Source organism: Chlorocebus sabaeus, chromosome 12 (genome assembly GCF_047675955.1).
Source record: "Chlorocebus sabaeus isolate Y175 chromosome 12, mChlSab1.0.hap1, whole genome shotgun sequence".
Taxonomy (NCBI): Eukaryota; Metazoa; Chordata; class Mammalia; order Primates; family Cercopithecidae; genus Chlorocebus; species Chlorocebus sabaeus.
This window is the reverse complement of record NC_132915.1, coordinates 112,822,731-112,841,302: the sequence shown is the minus strand read 5'-3', so window position 1 is coordinate 112,841,302 and position 18,572 is coordinate 112,822,731. Positions and strand designations below refer to the sequence as shown.

Genomic DNA, 18,572 nt, shown 5'->3' with positions numbered 1-18,572 from the left:
TTGGCATCTAACACATTCACAAGTTCATTCAACCATTGTCTAGTTCTAGGACTTTCTCGCTGCGCACAACAGAAGCTGTATCCAAATACCGTCACTCTTTCCTGACTGCCCCAGCCCCTAGCAACCACTAACCCGCTTTCTGTCTCTATGAATTCGCCACTTCTGGACATTGCCTCTGAATGGAATCGTACCGAAGGCGGTCTTTGGCCCCTGGCTTCTTTCACTGAGCGTGATGTGTTTAAGGTTCATCCATGCCACGCGTGGACTAGAACTGCATTCTTCTGAGGACTAGATTTTAGCCGCCAAAAGCATCAGGGACTGGCCAGAGGTGGACACCAGCATCCCAGTTCCCAGACAGTCCAGGGGAGGCAATTGTTGGGAGGGCGTCCAAGGTGGCTTCCTGGAAGAGACGGTGCTCGCTCTGGGCCGGTGCGGCCACCCAGCAGCCACAGAGCCGCCTGCAGTGAGTCCTGGCATGTTCCCAGGTGAATCTGTAGGATGGTCTGGCATGCCTGCGGCCCCTGCCCAGCTCAGGACTCCGAGACAGGTTCACAACCTGTCCCCGGGCCTCACTCACGCCAGCCGCCAAGCTCTTCAGCATCCCTCAGCCCACAGGAGGCACATAACAGGGCCACGGTCACTCAGCTCCCACACGCCTGGTGTTGTAAGAATGCAGGGTAGCTGGGCTTTATTGAGCGTCTACTACATGCTGGACTCTGCGGCATGGGTGAGCACGGCAGATGCAGGCCCCCCTGGGCAGGGGAGGAGCACGCCGCTTCAGAACCAGGCCGCAGGACGGACGGGCTTGGCCATAAGCTGGGGGTGGACACTGCGGCCTCCATGGCCTCCTGCGTGCAAAGTCAGTGCTGTGGGACCCCACCTGGATGCCCCTGCCGTGGCCTTCAAGTGAGGCCCACCACGGAGCAGCTTCCACACTGGCTGGGACAGGATCAGCGGCAGGGAGCTCCAGACTAAAGGAGTGGCAGGGGCCGGGGCAGCGGGGGGCACGGAAGCTTTGGGTGCATCCAGGGGGCAGGCCAGGCATCTCAGCCCCCACCCGCCTGCTCGACCTGTTCTAGGGCTTTCCCTTCCCTGGACAGAGCTCTGTGTGGTTTTCTCCAGGCTGCTTCTCCCCCTGGACCCTCACGGTCAGCTTAGAGTGACTGGCTATGCCCTGGCTGAGACCCAGGCCTGTGTGACACAGGAGAGGGCTAGGAGCCTGGCCCCTCACTCTGAGACACAGATGGTATCCTCTCTGAGTTGCCCTTGGGACAGGGAAGCGCCACGTCCCCTGCAGGGCACCAGGCCAGCCAGTGGCCCTTGACACCGAGGCCCCGTATGCAGGCAGCTGGGGGACTTCTCCCTGTCAGGCAGATGCGTGAGTGTTAGCATCGGGGTGTCTGGTTGCCCCAGTGGTGGTGGTGCAGGGTGGTTGGGCGGGTCCCAGCATTTTGGGGTTGCTTTCTGTGTGTCTCCGAGACCTGTGGAATTCTGGGAGGAGAAGCTCCCCGGCAGTGTCCTCAGTGCACCCCCTCACCCTGCACCTGTTGCTCCTGGGAGGGATCCTGACTGCCCCCCGACCCTGCACCCATTGCTCCTGGGAGGGATCCTGACTGCCCCCCCGACCCTGCACCCATTGCTCCTGGGAGGGAGATTTCTGTAGAGGCCTCATCTCTGAACCCCCAACTCACAGGCTCAGGGTTGGGGGCGTCTTGCAGTCTACACTCCAGATTGAGCTCGCACGGTTAAACAAGGCCCTCTCCGCATGCCCTCCCTAATGCAAAGCGGTGGCTTCGCGTGGGTCCCCAAGGGGCCTTGTGAACCCTGGGGGCCCGGCCCCTCCCACCTGGCTGCACCCCTTAGGCGGGAGATCCCATCCTGCAAGTCCCCAGCCCCTCAGCCTCAGCTGCAGCCCAGATGCCAGGGCTCTCTGGGGCGGGGGTGAGGCCACAGTTCCCTGAGGTCTGGCCTGTGGGGCTGCCCTGCTGTGGTTCCTGCAATTTCCTGGAAGGAGGTCTGGGTGTCCAGTGGGGCCTGTGGGGAGGGACTAGGGGGGCCCTGTGGGGAGGGGATGGGGGAACTCTGTGGGGAGGAACTGAGGGCTCTCTGGGGAGGGACTGGGGGCTCTGTTGGGAGGGACTGGGGGACTCTGTGGGGAAGGAGTGGGGAGCTCTGTGGGGAGGGAGTGGGGGACTCTGTGGGGAGGGAGGGACTGGGGGGCTCTGTGGGGAAGGAATGGGGGGCTCTGTGGGGAGGGACTAGGAGGCCCTGTGGGGAGGGACTGGGGGGCTCTGTGGGGAGGGACTGGGGGACTCTGGGGAGGGATTGGGGGGTTCTGTGGGGAGGGAGTGGGGGACTCTGGGGAGGGATTGGGGGGCTCTGTTGGGAGGGACTGGGGGACTCTGTGGGGAAGGAGTGGGGGGCTCTGTGGAGAGGGAGTGGGGGACTCTGGGGAGGGACTGGGGGCTCTGTGGGGAAGGAGTGGGGGGCTCTGTGGGGAGGGACTAGGAGGCCCTGTGGGGAGGGACTGGGGGGCTCTGTGGGGAGGGACTGGGGGACTCTGGGGAGGGATTGGGGGGTTCTGTGGGGAGGGACTGGGGGACTCTGGGGAGGGATTGGGGGGCTCTGTGGGGAGGGACTGGGGGCTCTGTGAGGAGGGACTGGGTGGCCCTGTGGGGAGGGACTGGGGGGCTCTGTGGGGAGGGACTGGGGGGTTCTGTGGGGAGGGACTGGGGGACTCTGGGGAGGGATTGGGGGACTCTGTGGGGAGGGACTGGGGGGCTCTGCTGGGAGGGACTAGGAGGCCTTGTGAGGAGGGACTGGGGGGCTTTCTGGGGAAGGACTGGGGGGCCCTGTGGGGAGGGACTGGGGGGCTCTCTGGGGAGGGACTGGGGGACCCTGTGGGGAGGGACTGGGGGCTCTCTGGGGAGGGACTGGGGGACCCTGTGGGAAGGGACTGGGGGCTCTCTGGGGAGGGACTGGGGAGGCCCTGTGGGGAGGGACTGGGGGCTCTCTGGGGAGGGACTGGGGGGGCCCTGTGGGGAGGGACTGGGGGGCTCTCTGGGGAGGGACTGGGGAGGCCCTGTGGGGAGGGACTAGGGGGCTCTCTGGGGAGGGAGTGGGGGGCTCTCTGGGGAGAGATTGGGGGTTCTGTGGGGAGGGAGTGGGGGGCTCTCTGGGGAGAGATTGGGGGTTCTGTGGGGAGGGAGTGGGGGGCTCTCTGGGGAGGGACTGGGGGGCTCTCTGGGGAGGGACTGGGGGGCTCTGATGTGCTGGGGGTACACAGGAGAGGCTTTGCCTCCGACACCCACACCTGCAGTTCCCAGACACACACAGCAGCCAGGCCCCATCGGGGTCCTCACAATCACAGTCTGCGAGTGACCAGTACCGAGGGCGTCTCTGGATCAGGCCAGGCCCAGATGCTGCCTGGACCCTCCCCCAACAGAGCCTACCGCCACGGTGGGGACCAGTGGCCACAGAGCACTCACTCTGCCTCGCCTGTGCAGGGCTGTTCAGACCACTGGGCCCGGTGGGCGCTGTTCTCACCCAGCGGGAGGCCCGCCGGCTGCTAGGGGGCTTGTTGAGATTTTCCCCCAAGAAATCGTTGTGTTGTTGCTTCTGCTCCGCCTGGCACTGAGGTTGGCGACAGGCTCCAACCTTGCTCTAATCAGCAGGTGAGAGTTTGTCTTCAGACCGTCGTCCCTGTCTACACTGTCCCCTGGTCTGGGCGTCCGTTGTGCGTCTCTGAAGGGCTTGAATTGGTTGTTGAAAGCTGGGTAAATGCTCCCTTGATGTTCAGTTGACACTGTCAATTTGCTGAACAAACTTCCACAGGTAGCACAGGAGGCCAGCCTTGCCCTCGCCTGAGCTAAGGCCCGGGGAGGCAGGTCCTGTGTTGAGTCAGCCTTTTTGTGAGTGCAGCGGCCCAGCAGGATGCACCGGGTTTGAGAAGTGGACTCCCCTGTCCCCCACCACATCCCGAAAGCCCTCAGACGTGGAGGGCAGGACGAAGCCGACCATCGCCCTCGTGCCGAGATGACAACTGGGCACAGAGGCGGTGGCTCCCGGCCTCCTGCCCTCTTCCCCATACTGGGGTCACCCAGCGTGACTCATGGCCCGAGCCACAGGCACCTGACCGGGGAGCCACGGCGGGGAGACCCGGCTTTATTAGAGACGCGTTCGTGCCTCATCAGGTCCAAGGGAGGAGACTGGCACGTCCCTCACTTTCCCTGAAACAGGTTTCCCCACAGCCCAAGCGGACATGTTAAGGTGCATTTGCAGACAGATGCCTTAGTAGGAGGCTGGAGCTTTTGGCCCAGAATTTTCCCTGCTGTAGGCCCATGGTCACTGAGCCTGCCCGGGGCCTGAGGCCCCGAGGAGGTGCCATTGCCCCACCCAAGCCTCAGATGAGTGTCCTGCCCTCAACCCTGTGGGAGGCAGCAGCTCAGGCCCCGACCCTGGCCTGCCCTCGCTGAGGCCCCTGTGGCCGTGGCAGGGCAGGGTCCGGGCTTGCCAAGCCGTCAAGTGGGCACAGAGACTATCTGGGAAGGAGGTGGGCGGTGAGAGCTGACTCCCCGCAGCCGGGGGACGGATGAGCCGTGTGCGGCACAGCAGGGCCACGCGGCGGGGCCCCCACAAGTTCCGCCCGGTTTCAGCTGTTGACGAGCGGAAACACAGTTACTGGAAATGAGAGGTTTGGGGGAGCAGCCAGGGCTTGAACACGTGTGGTTTCCCTGACGGCTTTTCAGTAAGAGATGCTGAGTTCGGGCTGGGAGCTGGCTGGTGGGCGGAGGGGGCTGGGCCAGAGTCTGCCCCCCTGGGCCTCCACTCTCCATCCTTACAGAGGGACCTGGGTTGGTCCCAGCTCCCGGGGTGCAGCCCCTGCTGGTGGCCCCTCCTACTTCCCCTTCAGTGGTCAGAAGGAGGCAGGCTTCATTCCTGTCTGACGAAGGGCCAGGTGGGGAGGCCAGGCGGGACTGAGTGTCCAGGGTCCACGTGGTGGCGGGGCTCAGGCCGTGATGAGGTCCTGTCCTGGCAGCCTCCAGAGTCTGGCCCAGCACAGAGCTCTGCAGCTCTCTGGTGGATGGGCCTGGCTGGGCTGTCGGCAGCCCTGGGGCCAGTGGGCACTGGGAATGAAGGTGGAGGCAGGTGGGTGACTGCAGGTGACTGGAAGGGCTGGCTCCAGCCTGTAGGGGCTGCAGTCCAGGCTGGCCACCTCCTCCAGAGCTTTCCCCTTCCAGGCGTGGGGTTGATGCGTTGACATCTCAGGCTGCAGGCCTCTTTCTCCCATGTGGGCTGTGTGACCCTGGGCCACCGCCACCTCTCTGAGGTCCCCTCCTCCTTAGGAGATGGGAGGCGGCCGGGGCCATGAAGTGTCCCCCCGGGCTCCTGACAGCGCCAGCTGCCGTCCTTGCGGCGACTGTCTCGAGTTGTTGCACCTTCTTTTGAGTTGGCAGCAGAGTCGTGGCGGCCGTGGGACATGTAGCTGGATCTCAGGTGGCACGCCCGGCTCCCCCGGGGGTGTGTCATCTGTGTCATCCACCCTGGAGCCCCTTCCTGGTGCTGTGGAGGCCCCTCCAGGAAGGTCTCTCCCAGAGGCCAGCCCCAGCCACAGGCTCTGGGGAGACCGTGTGGGATTTGCATGAGGTTGTGATCTATTTGATCCAGGTTATGTGTGGGATTTGGGCGAGGTCCTGCGGGATTGGGTGAGGTAGTGCGAGATATTTGGGCGAGGCCACAAGGCACTGGGCGAGGCTGGGCATTATTCAGTGCCTTGGAGGGACAGAAGTTTTAGAACCTGCCAAGTCCAGCCCAAGAACCCCCAACTTTCCCCACACAGAAAGGTATCCCAGACCGTCCCCGACCTGTGCTAGCAGTCCTGGGACACCCTGGTGTCCCCCAGGTTGTGGCACTGCAGGCCCCTCCCCCGGGGGGGCCCCTCCTCATGGGCCCCTCCCAGGGCTGCGGGCACCTGCCTGGATCCCACTTCCCAAGTGTGTGGTGCCCCAGGCGCCCGGTGACCGTGCTGGGCCTGGGCAGAGTGAGGCTCTGAGGGGGTGCCAAGGGCACAGTGGGCCTGTATGTGAGCCGGACTGGGCAGGCGAGGAGTGTTCCGAGAGGAGGATTCCTGGGCTCGGAGGCCCCTCTGTGCCTCGTGTGGTCGGAGAGTGGGGAGCTGGCGGGTGTGATGGGGATGGGGTGACCTCTGGGGCCACCACAAAAACTGCCGTCCATCTGTGGCCGAGTCAGGAGGCAGCACAGAGGTGTCCTCGCGGTTTCCCGGGACGGGCGGGAGGAGGCACAGGATGGTGGTGTCGGCCCCTGGGAGGCCAGGAGTGCGCCGCTGGCAGTGTGGGCTTCGGCTTCGTCCCTCATTCACCAGTGCCGATGCCCCACGGGTGCTGTGGGTGAAGGGGCGTCGGTGCCCTCCTGCTGGGTGGGAGGAAGAAAGGGGAGCGGGAGTCTGGACCTCTCTCACCCAGGGCCCTGCCCCCACCACCCTAGGGTTTTGTGTTTCGGTGGAGCTGTAAGAACGCTTTGTCTGCTCCAGACTTCCTGGTCCTGGAAGATCAGGTGGTCAGGCAGAGCATCCAGACCGTCCGGGTGGGGCTGGGGGTGTGGGGGACACGCGCCTTTCTCCTCTTTCCCAGGGAGCTTTTGCCGCTCCTGCGCCACCCTGGGAAGCTGCCCTGCCCTGCCCCGCTCTGGTCCCCATCAGCAGGAGTGGTTCTGAGCTGCCTTCAGATGCAGGTGGTGTGCTGGGCATACCTGCCCCGTTTTCTCACCTGTGAAAACGGGCCCATTACACGCCCCCAGGACGGTTGTGGGGTCCCATGAGACAGAGCTTGGAAAGCCCGAGTGTAGGTCAGGCCAGGAGGGGCGTGGGCTCAGTGTCTTCATCCCTGGGCTGGTGTGTGCCGGGCAGATGTCTAGATGTCTAGGGGTTCCGCCCCTCCCTGCAGCATTCTTAACAAGGACGCTGGACGTGGAGCCAGCACCTCCAGGTGACTGTTCCGCTGGCTGTGGGGCTCACTCCAGAGGAGAACAGGAGGCCCTCCAGGCAGCCCCTTCCTGCCGCCCCCAGCGACAGGATCTGTTCGGAGCAGTGGTGGGAAGTCGCCAGAAGCCTGTCAGGCGCTGGCCCGGAGCGCGGCCTGTGATGCCCGACTTCGTTCGTGGAGTGTGGGTTTGAGCCTTCCAGCAGTGCTGCTGTGGGCCTGTCCGTTGCCTTCCCTGCCCCTGAGCCATCGTGGGGTGCAGAGCTGGACTGGGTCTTCTTGGGAGCAGAGGCCCGGCGTGTCGTGACCATCTCGGCCTCTCCAGCCCAAGAGGCTTTTCCACATGGGTCCCTAGGGGCCATTGGGGTGACCGACATCGGGGAGGCCCAGGGCAGGATGTACATGCCTGCTTTTGGGGGGCCCGTGTGGGAAATTCCCGTGGTGGAGCAACGGGTGGGGCTCCAGCCGGCGTTTTTCATACTCCAAACAGCCTGCGGGGCACTTTGGTGACACCTGGCTCCTGGTGTCCCGGAGCCTGTTGGGCTGTGCCTTGGCATTTAGGGGAGGGGCTGGCCACATGCCCCCCAGAGCGGCCACCCCAGCTCTGCCGTCTCCACGGGCCTTCTGTCCGTCAGATGTGGGCAGCCGTTCCCACGTCGGGTGAGGGCGCCTCTGTGGGGCATTGTTTTCCCGGCTGCGGGAAAGGTGACTTCCCGGGAGGACAGGTTCTGTCCCCATCCCGCCTCCCACACAAAGGGTTTCCCTGGAGCCAGAGGAGGAAACCTGGCCTTCCTGCACTTCCTCCTTCAGCACATTTTACACTATCCGAGGATGCAACTGGGGGAAAAGATTTGCAGACAAAAGAGCCGGGGGTGCCGGCAACAGCTGTTTGGGCCGGAAAGCCCGGCCCGGCTCAGACTCCGGCTGGGTCCCTGCGCTGTGGCGGGCTGGCCACGACCCCCGCCCCACCGGACTCAGCCCCCTGCTGCCTGCTGTCTCAGGAGTAGTGGCTGTTTGGGGCTAGCCCCTTTTCTGGGCCCCCGCCTCCCTGAAGTCTCCACTGCCCCTTTCCTCCTTCCTGGGGCCCTGGGAGGCAGGGCAGGGCCCCTGCACAGCTTTCAGCAGCTCCAGCCCGACGGCTTCAGGGGCTGAGGAAGGCCACAGCTCAGGTGGGACCGCAGGTGTTGGCTAGAGGCAGCCATCCCACATTGCCACCCCCAAACTAGTGGTTTTGTGCCCCAACGGTGAGCAGGCCTGGCGGTGCTGGGCTACTGTGGGTCCCCTCGGCCCCCACCGTGCCTGCATCCCTCTCTCCTGTCCAAGGTGGGGAAGGAAGCTGGGAGCAGAAAGGGAAGAAAGATCCGGTGGCTCAGGGCACCTTTCAAAGCCTCCCCAGCCACTGCAGAGGCTCCAGCCAGCTGTTTGAACAGGGCTTGGGACACAGCCCTGGCAGGTTTGAGGAACCTGGGGACTTCGTTGCTGTAACTCTCTGTTCTGGGGGGATTTGAGGAGGCCAGGGAAGGGGCTGTGAGCAACGAGGTTCCAGCATCTTCCCAAGGCTCCTGCGTCCCCCAGGGCTGGGCTGCTTGGCCGTTCCAGTGGGAGAGGACCCCAGGTGGGGTCCCCAGCCCCCTACCCAGCTCATTTCTTTCTTTTTTTTTTTTTTTTTTTTTTGAGACGGAGTCTCGCTCTGTCGCCCAGGCTGGAGTGCAGTGGCCGGATCTCAGCTCACTGCAAACTCCACCTCCCGGGTTTACGCCATTCTCCTGCCTCAGCCTCCCAAGTAGCTGGGACTACAGGCGCCTGCCACCTCGCCCGGCTACTTTTTTGTGTTTTTTAGTAGAGATGGGGTTTTACCATGTTAGCCAGGGTGGTCTCCATCTCCTGACCTCGTGATCCACCGGCCTCGGCCTCCCAAAGTGCTGGGATTACAGGCTTGAGCCACTGCGCCCGGCCATCCCAGCTCATTTCTTAGCAGCCAGTGCCTCCTGGAAGGTGGGTGGTGCCCACTGGGATTTGGGAAACTTGGACTGGCCTACGCCCGAGGGAGGGGCTGAGGTCTCAGGACTCCCCCTGCCCCAGAAGCCTTGGTCGGGGCTGGAGTGAGCTCGTTGGCCTCATGGAAGCCTGCCTCGGGAAGCAGTCACCCCCCTGGGTCTGGCCTTGTCTCCCCATCTCCAGTAGGGGGTCACAGTGTCCTCCCTGGCCAGTCCACATATGGCCCCATTTGCTTGGGCAGGCCGATGGGTGGGCCTGTCTGTGTGGCCCAGGTCACCTGGTGTGGGGCCCACTGTCAGTGGTGTGGGCAGAAGGTGGCCAGCTTTGCTGGGTCTTAGCAGAGCATGGCAGGATCTGGGTCTGGGGAGGGTGTGGGGGTGCCCCTGCCATGGCAGGAGCAGGCACAGTGGGAGCCCTAGACTCCCCTCTGGTCAGAAGACCCCTTGAGGCTGGGGGCAGGTCCTGCTGGTGAGGGAGGGGTCCCAGGGGCAGGGGCACCCTCAGGCTGGCTGCCTAGCGTTTGGCTTCTGCAGGACGTGGCCACGGGCTCCCTGGGAGCAGCAGCTGTTGGGGGTGTCTGGGGAGGAGAAGACCCCCCTTTATTGCCCTGTGAGGGATCACACTGCTGCCAGGGAACTCTTGGGCTGCTGTGGTGGGACGATGGGCCAGGATTGGCAGCGAGGCCCAAGGAGGGCAGGTGGGGCTGGACCTGTGACTGCTGGGGAAGAGATGGGGTGTGTTAAGACGCTGATTTCAGCCAGGTGGCTCCTCCCTTTCCCTTCCCAGGGAGCTGGGTGTGCAGGGCCGTTCCTTCTGCTCTAGGAACTGCAACTCCTGTGCACTGGAGCGGCCCCCGCACTGTCCCTGCCCATCCCCCATGCTGTCCCTCCCTGTCCCCCTCAATGTCCCTGCTCATCCCCAACACTATCCCTGCCCATTCCCGCATGGTCCCTGCACATTCCCCACACCCCCACGCTGTCCCTGCCCATCCCCTGCAGTGTCCCTCCCTGTCCCCCCCAATGTCCCTGCCCATATGCCACACTGTCCCTGCCCATTCCCCAACCCCCACAAAGTCCTTGCACATTCCCTGCCCACCCGCTGTCCCTGCCCGTCCCCCCACTGTCCCTACCCATCCCCCCACTGTCCCTGCCTGTACCCCCACTGTCCCTGCCCTTCCCCCCACTGCCCCTGCCCACCCCCACACTGTCCCTGCCCGTCCCCACACTGTCCCTGCCCACCCCCCCACTGTCCCTGCCTGTACCCCCACTGTCCCTGCCTGTCCCCCCCACTGCCCCTGCCCACCCCCACTGTCCCTGCCTGTCCCCCCCACTGTCCCTGCCCACCCCCCCACTGTCCCTGCCTGTACCCCCCACTGTCCCTGCCTGTCCCCCCCACTGCCCCTGCCCACCCCCACTGTCCCTACCTGTCCCCCCCACTGTCCCTGCCCACCCCCACTGTCCCTGCCCACCCACCCCCCACTGTCCCTGCCCACCCACCCCCCACTGTCCCTGCCTGTCCCCCCACTGTCCCTGCCTGTTCCCCTCTGTGTCCCTGCCTGTCCCCCTCCGTGTCCCTGCCCGTCCCCATCACTGTCCCTGCCCATCCCCCCACTGTCCCTGCCCGTCCCCATCACTGTCCCTGCCCTTCCCCATCACTGTCCCTGCCCATCCCAGCACTGTCTCTGCCCGTCCCCCCACTGTCCCTACCTGTCCCCCCACTGTCCCTGCCTGTCCCCCCACTGTCCCTACTTGTCCCCCCACTGTCCCTGCCTGTCCCCCCACTGTCCCTGCCTGTCCCCCGCACTGTCCCTACCTGTCCCCCCACTGTCCCTGCCTGTACCCCCACTGTCCCTGCCTGTCCCCCCCACTGTCCCTGCCCACCCCCCCACCGCCCCTGTCCACCCACCCCCCGCTGTCCCTGCCCTTCCCCCGACTGTCTGTCCATCCCTGCCTTGGGAGGTGCTGTCACCTGTTGGAGCCGTGGGAAGCACCCCCCCCCCCGCCGCCGCCCAGGGTGTCTGGTTCCTGTTGCTGGTGCAGCAAGGGCCACAGCACCCACCCCCCAGCTGGCTTGGGTTCAGCTGACCCCGTGCCCCCACCCTTCTGTTCGACCTGAGCCTGTACCCCCATCCCTGGCCCTGCATGACCATAAACTCCTTGAGGGGAGGAACTGAGTGAGTCCTGCCCCCACTGAGTTCCTCTTGCCCCTCCTTATTTTGGGGCGGAGGGAACTGTCATCTGTCCCCGGGGGGCGGCAGATGGCTGCTTAGCTTAGAAAGGAAAACAGCACAATTTAGAATTAGTCCTGGGTGAAAGGTCGAGGCAGCATCTGCCTCCCGCCGCTTTCTGGAGTCGCATTTCTTTGGAGCGGGCCTGGCAGGGAGGGTGGGAGCGGCACAGTGGAAATACTGAGGCGGGAACCAAGCAGAGGCGGTGGCGGTGGAGGTGGTGGTGGTGGCACAGGTGCCAGGGCCACTTGGCACCCTCCCCCTGCAGCCCTCCTGGAGCCCCCGCCCGCCGCTTACTTGCGGGGGCCCAGACAGGACAGGTTAGCCCTGTACTGCCAGGCCACTGAGTGTGGGGGATGGGACAGGCCGGTACTAGGTGACCCTAAGAGGGAGGCACAGAAGAAGAGTCTGTGGGGGCACACCTGGCGTGGGCTGGGTCTCCGCCGTGGGAGCCCGAGAGCTGGGTGGCTTGGTGGACAGGGCAGCTGTCTCATCCAGTGGGGGAGACTGGCGTTGCGTATCTCAAGCCCCCCTTTTTAGCCCCAGAGGGGTCTCCCCACCGCCCCGACAGGAGGAGATAAGGGGACGGTGGAGGGTGGGGTGCGGGTCACTCATGGAAGCGCTGAGGATCCCCGTGGGCGAGGCGGCTGTTGGGTGCCACCTTACTCGGCCAAGCCCTGGCACCCGACTCACGGTTCACACCTGCCCGCCCGCCGGGACAGTGTTGAAGACAGAGTGGCCTGGGTACTGGGGGTGTGGCCTGTGCCAGGGCTGTGAGGGGTTTGGTCACAGGCTGGTGGTCCTGGCCATGGCCAAGCTGCTGGCCTGAGGTCCCTCCCACCTTCTCAGGGACGTCTGGGTGCTGTGCGGAGGGCAGGTGTCGGGTGTCTGTAGGCGCTCCAGCTCTGTGGCCAGGTGGGAGAGAGGTGCAGACCGGCGGGGGGCACAGGCTGGAGGCTGCCCACAGCAGCAGTGGGAGACTGTGCCCAAAGCTGCCCCCCACACCTGGCTCAGAACGTTCTCCAGGCTCGGCCGGTTCCCCGTCCCTAGCGCATCCCGCAGCACCTCCAGGCCGTGGCTGTGGGGCCGGGGCGGGGGCCTTCCCTGTGGTGTCCGGTGCCCAGGCTGGGAGTGGGGGCGGACAATGGGCCCTCTCAGCCTGCATTCCCCCACGGGAGCCTCCTCAGGCCTCCGGCTGGGGCTCCTGCCCCACCCGCTGGGAGCAGCTGCCGCCACGTCCGACACCTGCTCCCAGCTGCCCTTTGTCCGAGCACCGACGCCTGATTTATGGGGCGTGTTCCTCTTGCTGGCCCGGCGTGATACAGCCTCGTTAACTGGGATGCATCCGGTTCGGCAGATTCTCCCACAGTCCTCCACGTTGGGTGGGGAGTGGGGCCTGGTGTCCGGGCAGAGCGTCGTGGTCCATTTGGGGACAACCTATGTCCGGTGACCTCAGGGCACTTGGCGGGAGACTGCTCTAGGGGCTTGGACCTCCACTGTGTCCCCCTGGGGTCCCCCCTGGGCAGCTCATGTGGAGTCCCCTAAAGCTGTGGGGGGGGCCTGCCCTGCCCCCCTCCCCGTCTTGCCCAGCAGGTGAGCTTTTCCCGCTCCTTGGAGCCTTGAGGGCCCGGGAGGCAGGGGACCAGCTTGCATGGCCAGGCTGAGGAAGCTCCAGCCCCTGCTTTGATGGCCCAGCGCCTTGTGTCCTGCACCCACCCCCTGCCGACTTCATCAGCGGCTGGGAAAGAAAAAAGGGCCTTTTCTCCAAGCGGGAGCTGTGGCCAACTCCTGCCTGACAATGGAGGGAGGGCCCTTTATGTGGAGGGAGGGCCCCTCCTGAGGCCACAGCCCAGCCCAGCCTGTGGGCTCCACGGGTTCCCAGCGGCAGCTCTGCCTCGGGGACCAGCCAGCCTGTAACTGGATCTGAGTGCAGTGGGAACCACGCCTGCCCTCCCCACAGGTGCCCAGAGAGGCAGGTCTGTCGCTGCAGCCCCGGAGTGACCGGCCACACAGGATGGGGGAGGGGGAGCTTCATTCCAGGGCTGTGCCCGTCACTCATTGGGCTGGTGGGAGCCGTAGCAAGGGCGGAGTGAACTCCCCAGAGCCCCTTTGGAGGGGGTGACATGTGTTTTCTTTAAGCCAGTTGGTTTGGGACTTTTGGCTTCTGGCAACAGATGGTCGGCCAGAGTGGCCCTTTTGCGTTCTCTCTACCCAAGCCGTGGCCACGGGTAAAAGCCTTCAGGGAAGACAGATGTCTCCCGGGCCTTTGGGACAGGGGCGTGGCTGGCTGCTGAGAAACGCACAGGAACCGCGCCCCCAGCCTCCACAAGCCCCTCAGGGTAAGGCCCCCCCAGGCCACTGTCACACATATCACAGGTTGGATTGGAGACACTGGGGTGGGAATAAGCGGGAGAGGAAGCGAGGACTTGGGGGGCCGGTGGGGGTCCCGTGCGAAGCTGGCAGCTTCAGGGCCGGTGCTGGGGCAGGTGGCCGCCGCAGCCTCCCACCCAGGTAGGCGGCTCTGGAAGGCAGGACGGTTCCCTCTGTACATCCCATCTAGAGGAGGCCACGCCCACCCAGCGCCTGAGCCGTGGGGCTGCTGCCTTCCCAGGCCGCTGGGGCTGCTGGGGGCTGGTGGCATGTTCTGCTTCAGAGGCTTCACTACTGGGAAGAGCGGCGCCCGGCGGGTCCCAGACCTTCCCCCGAAGCGTAAGGCCAGGAGGTGACTGGGACCAGAGATTTATGACCACAGCAGGTGGCTGGGGGGGCAGGTTCTGCGCCCGTCACCACAGGGAACAGGTGAGACCAGGCCTGGGCGGAGATGCAGGACCGCTCCCCTGGCTCTCCTTGTTCTATCTGAGCCTGGACTGTGTGTCCAGGGTGAGGGGCGGCCTTTCGCCCACCCTGATGGGGTTGCAGAGTCCTGGCAGAGGGGCGTCCTCCTGGCACCTTGGTTTCCCCGGCTGTAATGTGGGTGCTTCTGCTCCCGGCCAACGTGCCTGGATATGTGTTAAGAAGACTCGGTGTGGAAAGAGAAACGTGTCCAGGGGCTGAGCATGGGCAGGGAATGGGCCGGCCTGCATCCCCAGTGTGGTCTTGGAGTGAGATGTCCCATCCCCAGTGCTGTCTCAGCATTAGGTGTCCCATCAGAAAGGCTTCTTGGCCGGGCGCGGTGGCTCACACCTGTAATCCCAGCACTTTGGGAGGCCAAGGCGGGCAGATCATAAGGTCAAGACATCAAGACCATCCTGACTAATATGGAGAAACCCCGTCTTTACTAAAAATACAAAAATTAGCTGGGCGTGGTGTTAGGTGCCTGTAGTCCCAGCTGTTCAGGAGGCTGAGGCAGGAGAATCGCTTCAACCCGGGAGGCAGAGGTTGCAGTGAGCCGAGATCACGCCATTGCACTCCAGCCTGGGCAACAGAGCGAGATTCCGTCTCAAAAAAAAAAAAAAGGCTTCCACGTAGGAAGGGGCACGGGAAGGTGATCCACGCTTTCCACAGCTGCCATTATGTTGACACCTGAAGGTTGGAAAAACCACGACCTTCATTACTGCCCAAGCAATGCCTGTTCGCTGTAGCAAAGCCGGAAAGAAAAGCAGATAGGCCTGCAGACCCGGAGGCCCTACGGAGCTGACGTGCATGGCTTCTCTCCGTGGCTCTCCCCGGTATAGAACCAGACCCCTGTCTGGGCTGTGGAGTCCAAGCTGGGTCCTACTGGAACATCCTAGTCTCTAGCTTGTTCCCCCAGTTAGCAGTCATTTTTCTTTCTCTTTCTTTCTTTTTTTTGAGTCTTGCTCTGTCGCCCAGGCTGAAGTGCAGTGGCATGATTTCGGCTGGCTACAACCTCTGCCTCCCGGATTCAAGCGATTCTCCTGCCTCAGCCTCATTCAGTGACATTCAGTACTTTCCCAAAGTTGTGCAATCGTGGCATCTGTCTAGTTCCAGAGCATTCCGTCAGCCCTGAGGGAGCCCTGCTAAGCAGCCATCTCGCCCGTGCCCGGGGTGTGGGGGGAGGCAGCTGTGCCCATGACAGGTGCCTGGTACTGAGTGGCAGGGGCACTGGGGCAGCAGGTGGGAACTAACTGCCCTGGCACATCTGCCAACAGCTGTGGCGGGGCCTTTGTGGGCCCGCGATGCCAGGACCCCAACCCGTGCCTCAGCAACCCCTGCAAGAACACCGGGACATGCCACGTGGTGGACCGTGGAGGCGTGGCAGACTATGCCTGCAGCTGTCCCCTGGGCTTCTCTGGGCCCCTCTGCCTCACGCCCCTGGACAACGCTTGCCTCACCAACCCCTGCCGCAATGGGGGCACCTGCGACCTGCTCACGCTCACGGAGTACAAGTGCCGCTGCCCGCCCGGCTGGTCAGGTGAGGGAGGACCCACAGCCCGAGGGGTGGGCAGACCCAGGCCCGCCACCAGCTGCCCATGCAACTCGAGGTACTTGGTGGGATCCAGGCCTGGATCTGTGACCCGGAAGTAATTGGGAGCCCCTGCCCCAGGGTCCCCGCCCCACTCCTAGCCCCAGAGTCACCTCGTTTTCAGCTGCTTGCTCTGGCCCAACCCTTGCAGTCCCTGCTTCTGCGAGACAAGGGGAGCCTCTGTGTCCAGGCCGCCCCTGCCCCCTTCCTCCTGCCATGCACTGACCCTCACCTGTTAGGGTGAAGGGTGTCTGGAGGTGTCAGCTCTGGGAGGAGACAGCCCGGGCTCAGGCCTCTTGGGACCTGTGGTCCTTCATCTACCAAAGGTGACCGGTCTCACAGCAGGTCCTGAGGATCAAATGTGATAGCACCTAGGCTGGCACTTCCAGGGGGCCTGAAGGGAGGGAAGGCCTGGCCTCGGGGAGCAGTGAGGCCAGCACAACCCTCTTGTCCCCTTGTCCCCAGGGAAATCGTGCCAGCAGGCTGACCCCTGCGCCTCCAACCCCTGTGCCAACGGTGGCCAGTGCCTGCCCTTCGAGGCCTCCTACATCTGCCACTGCCCACCCAGCTTCCACGGTCCCACCTGCCGGCAGGATGTCAACGAGTGCGGCCAGAACCCGGGGCTCTGCCGCCATGGAGGCACCTGCCACAACGAGGTCGGCTCCTACCGCTGCGTCTGCCGCGCCACCCACACCGGGCCCAACTGTGAGCGGCCCTACGTGCCCTGCAGCCCCTCGCCCTGCCAGAACGGGGGCACCTGCCGCCCCACGGGTGACGTCACCCACGAGTGCACCTGCCTGCCAGGTAGTGCTGCCCGCCGGCCGGGGTGCACAAGCCCCTCCCCGGCTGCCAGGCCCGAGGGGCGGGGACAGGGGCACCTGGTGTAGGGGGAGCCCTGGGAGGGCCCATGGCGGGGAGTTGGGAAGGCAGGGTGGCGAGTTCCCCAGACTGCCAGTGGTGTTGTGGGGGGGGTGGGGCGCGTCTGGAGCGGGGTGTGCGCTGGGAAGAGACTTGCACAGGGTCTGGGTGCCAGCCTGTGTCTTTTGAGTTCCTTGGAGCTCACATTCGAGCTGTAGGACGCCCTGCCTCCCCCCAGTGCAGGCACCCTGACTTGCGCAACCCCTGGGGTTTCCCCTGCAGTGGGGCTGGGGCTGGAGAGGGTGTGGGAGCTGCGGGTTGCACTATCACTTCCCTGAACCGTGGCCCTTCCTGCTGTCCTGCTGGCCTCCTGTGGGTGGGGGTGACAGGTAGGCACAGCCCCCTGCCCGTGCCTCCAGCGGCTCCCTGATCCCTGTGTTGTGTGTAGGAGCCTCTCTGCTGTAGTTCTTGTTTGAGTAAATTTTGCAGCAGCTCTAGAAATAAGGAAGAGTTTGAAAAGTTTGAAAACCTCCAGTCTTGGCCAGGCAGTGGCTCACACCTGTAATCCCAGCACTTTGGGAGGCCGAGGCAGGCGGATCACGAGGTCAGGAGATCCAGACCATCCTGGCTAACACAGTGAAACCCCGTCTCTACTAAAAATACAAAAAAAAAAAAAAAAAAAAAAAAAAAAAAAAAAAAAAAATTTAGCCAGGCGTGTTGGCATGTACCTGTAGTCCCAGCTACTCGGGAGGCTGAGGCAGGAGAATCGCTTGAATCCGGGAGGCAGAGCTTGCAGTAAGCGGAGATCGCGCCACTGCACTCCATGCACTCCAGTCTGGGCGACAGAGCGAGACTTCGTCTCAAAAAAAAAAAAAAAGAAAAAAGGAAACCTCCAGTCTCAGCTGCACAGAATGGCTGTTAGGTGGGAATGGGGAGAGGGCCTTCAGGCAGGGGTGGGGCTGGGGGGTGCACAGGGTCCTGGCTGACCCATGGGTGACCCAAGGGCTGCCCCACCCCCTTGGAAGCCCCAGGCTGGCCTGGCCTCTGCAAAGGGGAAGCTCCCTGGCTGCCCAGTCAGCTGAGCCCAGCCAACTGCGTGCAGACACCAGACGTGTGCGTTTCCTGCAAGTCACTGGGCGAGCGTGGGGTGGGGACAGGCACTCCCTGGCCGGCTTGGATCTCTGCAGGGTGGGGTGCAGAGTCCTGCTGATGGGGGCTCAGATGCCTTCTTAGCAGCCATGGGGTCCTAGCTGCAGTCACACGGGTTGAGGGGCCGAGCTCTCGGGGGGCTGTGGTTCAGGCTAGGGCAGGTGGGATGTGTGCAGCCTTGTCCGAGGCCACCTGCCTGCAGAGCTGACACCCTTCCACCTTGGGCAGGGTGGGTGAGGACCTCCCGGTGAGGCCCAACAGCAGAGATGCCAAGGGTGCTGGGCCTGCTCAGAGCCACTGCCTGTGCAGGGGCAGCTCAGGGCCCTGGGGAGTGGGCAGGGAGGGAAGGGGAGGGGCTGGCGGGGTTTACTCACTTGAGAGTGGGCAGATCTCAGAGGCTGGGGGCTGGGCCACCCCTCCGGTGAGGGCTGTGCTCACTGCCTGCTGTGGGGTCTGGCCGTTTCAGGATGAGATAACCATCCAGGGGGCCTCCGCAAATGACTCAGGCCTACCAGACACCAGCTTCACACTCTCCCAGGTGGCCCCTGCACCCAGGCCCCCTGAGGGGCCCTCAGCCGCCTCTGGTGGTCAGGGAGCCCAGGAGACAGCTGTGTGTGGAGTCACAGGGAACAGAGACGCGGGCAGCCCTGAGCTCTGCAGGCCCGGGAGCTGGCTGGGATTTGGAGTCGCAGAGCCTGCCTGGCATGTCAGCACTGTCTCCTCTTAGGGTCACTGGCCGAGGCTGCGTTGCAGAGGGGCCAGCTGGGGTCCACGGGGCTCTCACTGGCTTCCCCGCCCTCTTTCCCACTGTGTTCCTCAGCCAGCACTGTGCAGGACAGCCCCTGGGTCGCAGGCCCAGCCAGGGGCCCCACCTGCCTAAGAGCCGGGGTGCAGGGTCCCACACATGAGTGGGGACCGG

At 64.2% G+C, this 18,572-nt stretch overlaps 1 protein-coding gene across 1 annotated transcript in view; it reads left to right on the top strand.

The window, feature by feature from the left end:
- Positions 1-18,572, top strand: part of NOTCH1 (notch receptor 1) — a 53,096-nt gene that overhangs the window by 8,601 nt on the left and 25,923 nt on the right. The window contains exons 3-4 of the mRNA XM_008005608.3: positions 15,333-15,595; positions 16,112-16,450. Coding sequence (XP_008003799.3) covers positions 15,333-15,595; positions 16,112-16,450 — 602 coding nt within the window. The remainder of the gene's footprint in view (positions 1-15,332; positions 15,596-16,111; positions 16,451-18,572) is intronic.